This window comes from Aspergillus udagawae (genome assembly GCF_001078395.1).
Source record: "Aspergillus udagawae IFM 46973 DNA, scaffold_1, whole genome shotgun sequence".
Lineage (NCBI taxonomy): Eukaryota > Fungi > Ascomycota > Eurotiomycetes > Eurotiales > Aspergillaceae > Aspergillus > Aspergillus udagawae.
Window position 1 is genome coordinate 3,458,647 of NW_025091264.1, and position 12,440 is coordinate 3,471,086.

The 12,440-nt window shown below is 50.8% G+C and overlaps 6 protein-coding genes and 1 non-coding gene across 7 annotated transcripts; 5 read left to right on the forward strand and 2 right to left on the reverse strand.

Moving 5' to 3' along the window:
• Window positions 1-731: 731 nt before the first annotated feature.
• Window positions 732-2,469, forward strand: Aud_001120 (glycosyltransferase family 1 protein; the record flags this gene model as incomplete). Its single annotated transcript, XM_043286621.1, has 3 exons — window positions 732-1,282; window positions 1,333-1,962; window positions 2,022-2,469. The coding sequence occupies 3 exons, from the start codon at window positions 732-734 to the stop codon at window positions 2,467-2,469; spliced, it is 1,629 nt and encodes a 542-aa protein (XP_043142556.1).
• A 473-nt stretch (window positions 2,470-2,942) lies between these two features.
• Aud_001121 (NAD(P)-dependent oxidoreductase) lies at window positions 2,943-3,933 on the forward strand (the record flags this gene model as incomplete). Its single annotated transcript, XM_043286622.1, has 2 exons — window positions 2,943-2,990; window positions 3,043-3,933. 2 exons carry the CDS (start codon window positions 2,943-2,945, stop codon window positions 3,931-3,933), a joined length of 939 nt encoding a protein of 312 aa, XP_043142557.1.
• Window positions 3,934-4,166: 233 nt separating this feature from the next.
• Window positions 4,167-6,418, reverse strand: Aud_001122 (alpha-glucosidase; the record flags this gene model as incomplete). The annotated part of the gene is made up of 9 exons (XM_043286623.1): window positions 4,167-4,418; window positions 4,480-4,756; window positions 4,815-5,043; window positions 5,094-5,365; window positions 5,416-5,519; window positions 5,576-5,691; window positions 5,747-5,785; window positions 5,848-5,977; window positions 6,029-6,418. 9 exons carry the CDS (start codon window positions 6,416-6,418, stop codon window positions 4,167-4,169), a joined length of 1,809 nt encoding a protein of 602 aa, XP_043142558.1.
• A 492-nt stretch (window positions 6,419-6,910) lies between these two features.
• On the forward strand, window positions 6,911-9,270 carry Aud_001123 (glycoside hydrolase family 13 protein; the record flags this gene model as incomplete). Its single annotated transcript, XM_043286624.1, has 9 exons — window positions 6,911-7,182; window positions 7,240-7,375; window positions 7,433-7,571; window positions 7,632-7,670; window positions 7,725-7,840; window positions 7,903-8,006; window positions 8,075-8,581; window positions 8,636-8,735; window positions 8,797-9,270. 9 exons carry the CDS (start codon window positions 6,911-6,913, stop codon window positions 9,268-9,270), a joined length of 1,887 nt encoding a protein of 628 aa, XP_043142559.1.
• A 219-nt stretch (window positions 9,271-9,489) lies between these two features.
• On the forward strand, window positions 9,490-9,561 carry Aud_001124. The gene has a single exon. It is a non-coding gene; the product is annotated as a tRNA-Arg (tRNA).
• Window positions 9,562-10,316: 755 nt separating this feature from the next.
• Window positions 10,317-10,608, forward strand: Aud_001125 (putative pheromone P-factor (Map2); the record flags this gene model as incomplete). Its single annotated transcript, XM_043286625.1, has 2 exons — window positions 10,317-10,382; window positions 10,447-10,608. The coding sequence occupies 2 exons, from the start codon at window positions 10,317-10,319 to the stop codon at window positions 10,606-10,608; spliced, it is 228 nt and encodes a 75-aa protein (XP_043142560.1).
• A 342-nt stretch (window positions 10,609-10,950) lies between these two features.
• Aud_001126 (uncharacterized protein) lies at window positions 10,951-12,126 on the reverse strand (the record flags this gene model as incomplete). Its single annotated transcript, XM_043286626.1, has 1 exon — window positions 10,951-12,126. The coding sequence occupies one exon, from the start codon at window positions 12,124-12,126 to the stop codon at window positions 10,951-10,953; it is 1,176 nt and encodes a 391-aa protein (XP_043142561.1).
• Between the last annotated feature and the right edge of the window lie 314 nt (window positions 12,127-12,440).

A 12,440-nucleotide genomic window follows, 5' to 3' on the forward strand; every position in this document is an offset into this window, starting at 1 on the left:
CGGGACTCGGGTAAATCTTCTCATATCGTACAATCGGAGGGCTCCTAAGAAACGATGTAGTAGTTAGCAAAAGGAGTATCCGAGTCTCGGCTCCTTCCGTGTATTCATGGGTTTCCTTTTACTGCGAAGGAAGATAGGGATCTATTTTTGGTGATCATGTCTGTCGATACCTGCATTGTCCGGGGCTGGGGCAACGGGCTGTTGGTAGCAGGGCCTGGAAACGATTAAAAGAGACTTTCTATTGTTGGTAGAGGGGGGCTGGCCATGTTCTAGCTTTCTTATCGCCGTCACAAGGGCATAAAGAAATCAGTGTATGGAGACAGAACAAAGATGGATCGCTCCTGTGACTTCACTGACATGACCGTACGGCCAAATGATTCTTTTCAACTTAGGTACATCGCTGCCAGGGCATAGTATTCCTATGAGTAGTGAGCACCAGCACTTGACAGTTCTGACTGACGCCGAGATATCGCATCGCCATGGCAGCGTTCTTAGGCGTCATGTGCCCTGTCTGAGTCGCTGAGTCGTTCACACCTCTCTCAAAACACACGAACACAATTTTCACTTTTCTTTCTCTTCTCTCACCAGCATCGCTTTCTTCCACAATCATCCATCCTCACATACTCTTGTTGCTGCTCGCTATTGCTCCAAGTGTATCATCTTTCACATCAAGTCTCCGTTTGCTTCGTTTAATCTCATCACGAGTTCATTGCAGTCAAGGTCCAGTCAATATGGACGAAGACGGCAAAGCCAAAGTCCTCTTCCTCACTAATAGTGAGCTGGGACAGTCTTCTGTTTGTCTGGCTGTCACTCATGAATTTCTCCTGCGTCCCGAGTACGATGTGCATATCGCCTCGTTCCCCGTCCTTGGCCCAACTGTCAAAATGATGAATGCACGCGCCAAAAGCCTCGCATCCGCTCAGGAGGAAGCTACTTTCCATCCGCTGTGCGGACTGTCGATGCAAGACGCGTACATCCAGAAGGTCGGTAACCGCCGTACTTTCAACATTCATCGTGTCGGCTTGAGGGGTGCCATGAGTGCGTACAAGTCTGTGCTGATTAATGCTCTGGCTCCCTGGAACGGAAGCGAGTACATGGCGGTATACTTTCAGTGCTTTTCCGTCATCCAGGACATTCAGCCCGTTGTCGTTGTGGTTGATCCATTGTTTGCTCCGGCCATCGATGCCTGCGTCAAGTCAAAGATGCCGTATCTCGTCTTGAGCCCCAATACCCTCAAGGACCACTGTCAGCCCAAGCTCGCAAACTTCTGGAAATTTCCCGCGTGAGTAGCTCCATCTTCCGGCGACTTCTTGTTTTGACCCTCTTAAATAGTCTCTGCTCCGGATACCTGTACCCTTTGCCTCTGCACCAGGTGATTCCCAACACCATTCTGGTTCTCGGACTCGGACTAGCTATCCACAATTCGTCTGAGCTGAAGGAGCTAAAGAGATACCGTAACGAGAACGAACTCAGCGGCAAGACTCCTGGTATGATTTCTCGCTCCGGCGACAAAACCCCATTCCTTGTCCCCTCGAAGAAAGAGTACGAGTTCTCTCGCCGTGTCCCTAGTAACTTCACCCTCTGTGGTCCCATCGTCCGTCCTTGGGACGCATTGGAAACAGAGAACGCGGATTTGGCCAGGTTTGTCCGTCGCGGCCCCACGGTCCTCGCCAGCTTTGGCTCTCACGTGGTATTCAATAATGCTACGGCCAGACAATTCGCTGAAGGCATAGCTCTGCTGCTCGAGAGACGGCCTGAGACTCAGATCCTCTGGAAACTGAAATGGAACCCGGAGATCAACGTTGAGGACAAGGCGTTCGAGAGCATTCGCGGCGCTATCGCAGAGAGACGCGTGCGTATCACTGACTGGCTGCGTGTTGAACCCATGTCCCTCCTGATGAGCGGCCATATTGAATGCATCATTCATCATGGTGGCTCCAATTCCTTCCACGAGGCAATCAGGTGAGTTCTGCGAGCCAACATTTCCGTCCTTACAGCTCCGACTAACGATGACTTCGCAGAGCTGGTGTTCCGCAGGTCATCCTGCCCACTTGGTTCGACACTTACGACTTCGCTGCCCGTGTTGAGTGGTTGAAAATTGGCGTTTGGGCCAATAAAAAGACCGCCCCAGCCATCAATGGAAAGCACTTGGGACGCGCTCTGATTCGAGTCTTGGCCAGCAACGATAGTCCGCGAATCTTTGCCAACGCAAAAGCCCTTGCCTCCCAGTTGGGCCCTCAGGAAGGACGTGTCGTCGCGTGTGAGAAGATTATCGAGGTGATCAAGGCTCAGAAGAAAGGCGAAGAAGGATCAGCATCAGAAGGTCCAGGCAGAAGAGGCGAACGTCCAGCAGATTCCAGCCGGAAACGAGGAGAGAACCCCAGAGGAGCTCACCTCCCAGGAGATTGCGTAGGGAACTCTGAACACCTTGTCCTAGAGGAAGCTGTCCAGCTGTGCATCCTTCCTTGACTTCTAACCGACCCCTACTTCTCCACAACGTCGTAGGGGTCGGTTAGAAGTCGATGTGTTCGATCCGGGGATTGTCAGTGCTGAGTTGAGAGTCAAATCAGGTGGTGAGTTGAGATTCAGAACAGGTGGAACGTGCGGGCCGCGCGGGCAGGACGGATGCCGTTAACGGCTTAGGGAGAAATCGGAGGAGGATGGTGTTTGTTTGTGTCACAAAGGAAGCAAATGTGTCTTACGCTCCTAGGTAGTTAAATGGAATGATTCTCCCCTCACTTTTGCTTCACATAGACCGTGAATTGATGTCGTCATCTTGCCGGTATCGCTTATCTACACTTGTGTTCTCCCCGCACCATCTACATTTGCCCCGCAGGCATTTTCATACAATAAGAGAAGGCATCGCCAATTGCCATCTTCGAGCAGTTTCTTTTCTATTTTAGTCCTGCTATATTGCATACGCTCCTGGTTTGCCTGTGAAGATGGCGGGTGAACGTGTAGCCTGGATAGGCCTCGGAAACATGGGACGGGTATACCTTTAAATTATCCCCCCCCTCCAATAAACAAGCTAACGCAAGCCAGGGAATGAGCAAGAACATCGCTCAAAAAGGGCCCCAGTCCTCTCTGACCCTCTACAACCGCACCGTCGCCAAAGCCTCCGCATTCGCGGAATCCCTCGGCGCAGCCAAAGCACCCGTCACCGTCGCATCCACCATCCCCGAAGCCGTCAAGGACGCCTCCATCATCTTCATCTGCGTCGGTGACGATCCCGCCCTCGACCAGATAATCACCACCATCCTTGCCGACTCCTCCCTCGACCTCACCTCTAAGGTCGTCGTCGACTGCTCAACCGTCCACCCGGACACCTCCCGCCGAATCCACGCCGCCCTCACCGACCGCGGCACCGCCTTCATCGCCTGTCCCGTCTTTGGCGCGCCAGCCTTCGCAGACGCAGGCCAGCTGGTCGTCGTTCCCGCCGGCGATGCAGCCGCCATCAACCGCATCAGGCCGTTCCTCGAGGGCGTCACCGCCCGCGCCACAATCGACATGAGCGGCCACGACGTCGGCCGCGCCAGCACCCTCAAGCTCCTCGGGAACACGTTCATCCTGAACACGGTCGAGTCAATTGCCGAGGGGCTCGTGGCGGCAGAGAAGTCCGGGCTCGGTGCCGATGTCTACCAGCAGTGGATGCACTCGATGGTTGGGGGCATGTTCGCGAAATACGCGGACCGGATGTGTACGGGCGACTACTACAAGCGGGAGGAGCCGCTCTTTGCGGTGGACTTGGCGCGGAAGGACCTGCGGCATGCGGCCAGCTTGGCTGGTTCGGCTGGTATGCGGCTGCGTAGCGTTGAGGTCACAGATGGGTATCTGCAGGAGGTCAAGGCCGAGAAGGGGGAGAAGGGGGATATCGCGGCTGTCTATGGGGCTATTCGGAAGGAGTCCGGGTTACCGTTTGAGAATGAGAAGTGAGCTTGAGGCTTTATATATGGGCTGCAGATCGGGATTACTGAGCCAACAAGCGTGTTGAATGATGGAAGACTTCATGCCGTTTAGATTATGTCAATGAATATAACACTCAATTCTATAGATAGCAAGGCGCCTGAAAAAAGAGAAGTTTTGTAGCCAGTGATAAGCAGTCTGTTGCAATCTCGGCAATGCATAATGAACTTCGTGAACTTATCCTATCTCTATGCCTTACCTGTTTAGTTACGAAGGGAGTAGATGCGGGCCTCATATGGCCTGAGTCGAACCTTCTGCGGCAGCTGATATTCATCCACATGGTAGTTGGAGATGAGCATGATAGCCAGGTCAACGTCAATCTCTTCGGGGATCTCAAAATCAGAGTGTTCCGCCGACCAGTTGCAGAAGATCAAGTTGCGCCACGGCCCTTGCGTCCGCAGGAAAGAGAAGACCTTGGGATCACTCGCATTGATGGGGATATAGACTCCGTACCACTGGGAACCTCCGGTCAGCATGCTTGACTACCTTATCTTTGATCATTACGATTAACCATACCATCAGTGGATGTTGCTTGCGAATATGCAACAGCTTCTTGTAGTAGTTCAGGACCGAGTCGGGATCACGCTCCTGAGCCTGGACGTTAACATCGGCATATTCATCGTTCATCCGGAGCCATGGTTTGGCATCAGGTGAGGTGAAGCCTGCATTGGGCGCATTATTCCACATAATAGGAGTACGCGCATTGTCCCGTCCTTTGAGGCGAATGACATGCATCACATCCGACATGTCAGGCTCCTTTGAGGGATCTTTATCCTTGCGAGCTTTATACTGACTATGAAAATGAGTCAGTAAACGATGAATCAAGGGAATATTGTCTGCGAATATCCTACGCGTTGTAGTATGCATGGGTCTCAACATCGTTATAATCTTCAATCTTCCAGTTCTGCGGATGTGGAGTACCCAATTCCTGGCCCTGGTAGATGAAAGGTGTCCCTCTCAGAGAGAGCTGAATGGTGGCCAACATCTTCGCTGACACGGCTCTGTACCGCGGATCAGGGTTGCCAAATCGCGACACACACCGCGCTTGGTCATGATTCTCAAGATACAGAGAATTCCAGCCTGGGTCTCTCAGCTAATGCTTCCCAAGGACGAATTGAGCGGTCACCTACCGTTGTTGCCCAACATATGCTGCTGCCAAATCCTGAACACCTTCTCGAACTCCCAGAGCTCCCACTTGCGCGGCTTCCATTTGTCTCCATTTTCACCATCCAGATCCATATGATGGAACTGGAAAACCATGGAAAGTTCCTGGCGCTCCTTGGCCACGTACTCACTCGACTCGTATTCGTCCACACCACACGGCATCTCACCAACTGTGCAATTGGTGTATTTGCTGAGAACGTTGCGGTTCATCTCATGCATGTATTTGTGGATATTGGGACTGGATCTTGTCAGAGCTCGGTACTTCAAGTTACTTCCTGGGAGGCTTACCCGTTCGTGAATAATGGCACGGCTGGTTGCTCGTACCTATCGGGGTTCACAATGGGTGCATCTGGAAGACCGGGTGTCTTGGAGACAAGGTTTATAACGTCAAACTAGGACAAATAGGTCTCGTCAGAAGCAGCCCCTCGGGGGTTCATGGCTGACTTACCCGGAAGCCATCTGTTCCTTTGCTTCCCCAGAAATCAATGATGTCGAATATTGCATTCCGCACCTCAGGGTTGTCCCAGTTCAGGTCTGGCTGAGATGGCGAGAACAGATGCAGGTCTGTTATTGGTCAACCTTCTTTCATTGGGGTAAAACCTATACCTGGAAGACTCACACCACTCGTCTGTATGCTCATCATACTTCCATGCCGGACCTATGTGATGCATCAGTATGATGGTGCATTGCTTGGCTGGCTGAATCGAGAGATTTGCTGACCTCCAAACAGACTCTCCCAATTGTTAGGAGGTAAGCGCTCTCCATTTTTGCCGGTCTTTCCCCTTCGCCAGAAGTACCAGTCTCTCTTCGGGTTGTCTCTGCTTTTCTTCGACTCCAAGAACCATGCATGCTGGCCAACCATTAGCAGAAGTAACGGTGTTTCAGCACTAGATCTGCTCACCTGGGAGCTGGTGTGGTTGAACACCATGTCCATCATTATCTTCATTCCTCTCCTATGAATTTCTGCAGCGAGATCTTCCCAGTCTTTCATGGTTCCATACATGGGATTGATACCCTTGTAATTTGCAATGTCGTAGCCCTGATCTTCAAGGGGTGATTCATAGATGGGCGTCAACCACAGCATATCCGCCCCAAGATCTTTCAGATAATCGAGCCGCTGGATGATGCCGCGAAGATCACCAATGCCATCATTGTTGCTATCCTGGAATGACTGCACGTAGATCTCATAGATGATGATCTCTCGCCACCATTCTCGATCCATATCGAGAATTTGTGGCTTGAACGTGCCGGACGCCGTCACGCACTTGTTCCGAGCCGTTGGACATGGCATCTTTGCGGTTGACGAAAAGGGTTTGTCTCTGATAAAAGAACTTATTGGGGGCTGGCAGTATCGATGGTCTGACTTAGATGGTCTGGCAGATGTGGGAAGCAAGCTTCGCAACCCACAGCGGAAGGCTCTCTGAAGAAGGAATCGTCTCAGTTGAAACATCCTTGACAGGGGGGGGATTAACATGGAAGATTAAGTAGTCATTTATACAGCTGGGGCAATATTTTGCCTCCCAAGATGATCTACTTGCGGGTGCCATCATCATTGATGATATATGCTCGAAGCGTGGGAAGCACATCCCATGGAATAAATATCCGTCGGACGAAATGACCATCCTATGACCTCAACAAGACCATTAAGGATTGACTGGAAAGCCAAGCCGCGGAAAAGATACCATCTTTTGCCAGATATGCTATGGTTTTGAATTTTGTAACATTTATGTGTCGCTCCGTCTTGTAGCATGGAAGCGCAAGTGCGAGAGAAGACGTCTCCTTTATGTCTAGCTCAGATTTTCATCCGATCAACACGGACAGGGCGCAGAGCCCCGTCGCATCAAAAGAATGTGAAGAGTCAGACAGTCTCGACAAGCTGCGTTGGTGGCAGAAAGCAACCATTTATCAGGTATTGATTCAGAGCTTTCAAGACACCGATGGCGATGGCAAAGGGGACATTCGCGGGATAGTTAATCATCTCGACTATTTCGTCGCTCTCGGTATTGACGTTGTCTGGATTTCACCTATTTATGAATCGCCAATGCGGGACATGGGGTATGAAGACGAGCTTGAATGAAGAGTCGTATCGTGAGACTGACGAGAAGATTGCAGGTATGACATTAGTGATTATCGAAAGGTTAATCCAATCTTTGGAACCATGGAGGACATGGAATTTCTGATCCAGGAAACACATCGAAGAGGGCTCAGGTTGATCCTAGACATCGCTCTCAATCACACTGCAACCGAGGTGAGTCCACGATGGAGGACAGGATAATAACGGCTCACTAACTAGCATGTCTCCAAGCATGAATGGTTCCAAACCTCTCGACGCGCTCGAAAAGACCCCAGCCTAGGTAAACGAGACTGGTATTTTTGGAGCGAAGGGAAGCTAGATGATTTTGGCAACCGTATACCTCCAAATAACTGGGAGAGTACTTTTACCGGTACGGTCCGGAGCTTTCATGCTCATTCCTCGTCCTTGAAGCTCACGATGTCTGGGGCAGGTTCAACTTGGGAGTGGGACGACGTGGCAAGCGAGTTTTGTGCGTACTTCGTCATTCTAATGTCTGAATATATGGGGCTGACGGGAGGTCAAGACCTGCACATATTCGGCAAGAATCAACCCGACCTAAATTGGGATTGCGAGGAAGTACGAAAAGAATTGTACAAAGTGTTGAAGTTCTGGTTAGACAGGGGAGTGGATGGATTCCGGGTGAGCAGCTGTGTTTGCCTTGGTGTAGGCTTCATGACTGACCACTCATCACGCTGGCGAAGCTCGACACGATGAACTTGGTGTCAAAGACATCATCCTTCCCAGATGCTCCGATTTCGAAGGAAGGTTCAATATGGCAGCCGGCAAATTACTTGTTTGCAAACGGGTATGATTACCCTTATCATGATTTCGATTAAGCCCTGTCTAGGCTGCAAGACTGACATATTCCCAAAGTCCTCATATCCATGAGTACTTGCAGGAAATGCATCAGGAAGTGTTCTCCCACTATGACTGCATGACCCTGGCAGAGATGTCCTGCGGCGTCTCTGCTCCTGAAGCTGTTCGATATACGTCACGATTCAATCCTCGTCCCGAACTAAACCTGGTCATTCAATTCCAGCATGTAGAGCTCGACTGTCACGATGGCGACAAGTGGATGCTACGGGAATGGGAGCTCCCCGAATTGAAACGAATCATCAACGAGTGGCAGGAAACTTTGGTCAACAATGGGGGATGGAACACAGTCTGGATGGAGAATCACGATCAGCCAAGAGGCATCTCCAGGTTCACTACCAACAGTCCGCGATTTCGGGCTCTGTGTGCCAAATTGCTTGCTCTATGGCAGTTCACGCTCCAGGGCACAAATCTCATCTTCCAGGGGCAGGAACTAGGGATGATCAACCCGGGACTCTTTTCGGAAGAAATGAATCAAGACATCGAGACAATCCAATATTGGAAAGCGTACGTATCACTTACTCTGACCAGGCACATTGACCAATTTCTCACATAACGAAGCGCTTGTGAAGAGGCAGGAGCTGAAGCACCACAAAAGCTCGAGTTGGCCAAAAAGGCCATCATACAGAAAGGTCGCGATAACACCCGGATACCCATCCCGGTGAGACACCACATTCAGTTCACTTTGATCACCATGTTAGCTGACTGACATTCCTAATCAGTGGACCGAGGATCCCCATGGGGGATTCACAGACCCGACAGCCAAACCGTGGCTTCCTGCCTCTGATCACGGCGGAGAATGGTGCCACGCCAGCCAGAGACACAGTCCTGAGTCGGTCTGGTCATTCTATCGCTCTCTGATCACCATGCGAAAGGCCAACCCGACTCTGGCAAGCACACCTTTTGAACGCTTACCATATCGTCTGATACTGACTTGGTTCCAGTACTACGGGTCATACGAATGCTTGGACGTGGAAAACCCCATCATCTGGGCATACAAGCGAAAATCCAAACACAAATGCTATCTTGTCGTGCTAAACTTCTCCGGCTGCGCCTCCTCGTGGAATTATGTGAATCACGGCGTGGACTTGTCGGCATCCAGGCTACTCATATCGAACCACATAACGTGCGAAGCAAGCTCTACTCCGGACCTCATCTTTCTGAGACCGTTCGAAGGACGTCTGTACCAACTCTAGCGGCATATCATTCACGCTTCATTTAGGCGTCCCTTGGAGCTAGTATGCTTAACGAGCAATGGGGAAAAGTGTCGGGCCACTGACCTCCGTTCCTAGATCATTACATCTGGTCGACGTATTCAGACACCTAGATGCATATTTAGGGCAAATGGCAAACATTTTCGATTTTCATTTTCTTTTAGCTCATGTAGCTAAAAAAGACCTTTCTCCTCAGCAAATGGCCTGCTGGCCCAATGGTAAGGCGCTTGACTACGGATCAAGAGATTGCAGGTTCGAATCCTGCGTAGGTCATTGTTTTTGTCATTTCCACTCCATACTGCCATTTTCCCCTTCTTTTCGGTCGCCTTCGCCTCCGTTGATCTGGTTTCTGTTGTTTAAGAAAATCAAGTCGCTAGATGGCAGTCAGGATATGCTAAGCTTTCGAAAGTCGACCCTATCAAATCATCATTATTATGGGAGGAATCCAGGTCACTATCTCTATAGGTACCGAGTCTCCTGCTACTCCCTCTCACGGTCTCTGATTCGACCCTTGCTTATGAGTAATACATTCCATCCCTTACTTTGAGAACGGACGACACCACGCGGAGGAGATAAGACAATTAATTTCCCACTTATAACTTCGTGGGTCTTGTGCATGAGACAGACGCTGTCGAGCAGACACGCAGTCGAAGGCTGCTTGCGAGACAGCCGTTAGGAATTAGCGGTTCGCAAATCATGATCTGTGGCGATTGCGCAGGACAATAAAGCCCCTTGATCAGCAGAAAGGTCATCGTAGGGGGCCAGTTCAGATAAGAAAAGTGATAGATGATCCAGCTCCCGGAATGTAGTCCTGATCTAGGGGTAACAAGCACGATGACTCGTCGCGTCAAGTATTAACAACACAGACAAGCCATAAACTGACCACAGACCATAAACATTTCGCTGACCCGTTGCGCACATCCGTTCAGTCTTCGACAGTACTGCAATATCGAAAACAGTAAGTCGAACCGCAACTTCACACATGTGCCTCAACTGGCCCAATGCAGACTAACACAAGGACAAGCAAGATGGTCAAGTCATCCACTGTAGTCATTACCCTGCTCGTGGCCATGGCGACGGCAGCACCTATTCCCGTGAGTCTATCCTGTTATATCAGGAGCAGCAGGTCGTTCGTCACTGATAGTTCAAAAATGGCAGATCGGGGCCAAAAACACTCCCTCCCACTTGAACGATAACAAGCCCCGGCTAGAGGCCCCCACGCTCGCCGCTCTCCTCCTGAATCCGGATCTTTTCAAGACTTTCAACTTTTCTGGTTTGGTTGAGCCTGTCGGAGAAGTTCTCGCTTCCCCTCCATCTTGACAGGATCATCACTACCGCATTTGAGATTGCGGGACCGATGTGAATTAGCAAAAAGTCAAGGGCCAGATCATATCATGTCATTCTTTTCGTTAACCTTCATACACTCGTAAAAATGCCTCAAAATTACAACTGCTCAGCAGAAGCGAGAGACTCAGAAGTTCTCTCGGCGGTAGGTCCGAGTTAAACAGGCCTCTTGACAGCAAAACAAAAAAAATGGAACGAGGTACCGCAGCAGAAGAGTGGTCATCTGATAGTAATCGTCCAAAATTCGAAAGGTAAACGAACGCTTGAGGGTATCAATATGAAAGAGCGTCTTGAGTCGTGAACTCATCCCAAGGAAGATCAATAGTCCTCGTCCAAATCCAGATCGTCCACCTCAACCCGTGTTCCCAAGGCTTGTTTCCCTTCCTTGATCATCGCTTGAAGCTGCTCGTTAAGTCGTTGCAAACTAGCGTCTTCTTCGCGCTCCATGCGGCGCATCCGAGCCACGTAGCGCTGCGTTTCGACTGAAACAGGACTCTCGCGCGGCTTGGCTGGGGATGAAAATTGTGATCTGGTTGGAGTTGATGGCATGATCCTTTTCCCAGACCGAGGCATCGTCACGCCTGATCTGCGACGAGTATGGGACTGGACGACTCCGTGCCGGCGATTCACGCGCCGAGCAGTTGCAGGCGATGGGCTGACCACCTGCAAGAAACCATCCTGAGAGTCCTCATGAACCATGACCCAATTCTGTTGAATTTCATCCTTCGGAAACCGGCCAGGGACAGGGAATGATCCGTCTCGCGGATGGGTGACATCGATGGATGTCATGTAATTTTCCTTTTCAGTGGACACTGGTGCCTCCCTGATTTCATCAGGCTGTGTTCTCGAACCAGAATCGGCTCCCATGCTGTATCCCCGGCCACCTCCGGCGTAGAAGCCTCGGAAAGCACCCGACCAACAAAAATCCCATACTTTGCCAACAACACTGAAAACTGCCCGGCTCCAGCTGACGGGCTCAGATTGCGAGGAGCTGCTGTTCTTTTCATCCTGGTTGGCTTGCTTCGGGCTGGATGGCAAATTTGAATCCCGACGATTGCGCTTGCGACTGGGTCCACAGGCCTCACTGGGGGTCAAGGACTCGATACTGACATCGAGAGGAGCCGGAAGAGGATGATCTCGATAGCGACTGGGACGGTAGTCGATCTCCGCGGGATTCTCGCGGCGTATAAGCCAAGGTCCGCGGGAGAACTGTTGATGGTAGTACGGCTGTTGCCGATAATTGTATTCTCCCCCGCCGGCGAGATGGTAGTCGGTGTTGACCAAAGGAGCGGGGCTGGCGAGATCGACGGGAGAGTCGTAGAAAGGACGCCTCTCCCCCGCTTCAAAGCGAGATCGCTTGCGGCTGGGGAGGGAGATGGAGCGATAGAGCGAGGACGAGGCTGACGGAGTTTGAGGGACTTGGAACAGCTGAGAAGGAGCGGCGGCCAGATCGAGTTTGGGAGGGACGGGAGAGTCGAGAAAGAAGTCTGGCATTTCTCTAAATACCTCTTCTGGAGGTGAAAGTAGACTAACTCTAGAAGAACGAACGATACTGGCGATGATGATGCTGACAACTACTTGGAGTGTTGGGAGAAATAAATCTGATGAGGCGGGAAAGAAAAAGAGAGAAAAGAGTATGAAGATGGCTGGGAGAGGCGCATAGACCACACCTGCATTTGGTCACCTTATGATACTTAAGAAGTAGCGATGATGTTAATGTGATGGATCCATTATTATTCCTTTCCCTTGTTTCTCCAACAACCAACATTTGCTGTAGATCAATTAACATTTCGTCATTCACAGTGTAT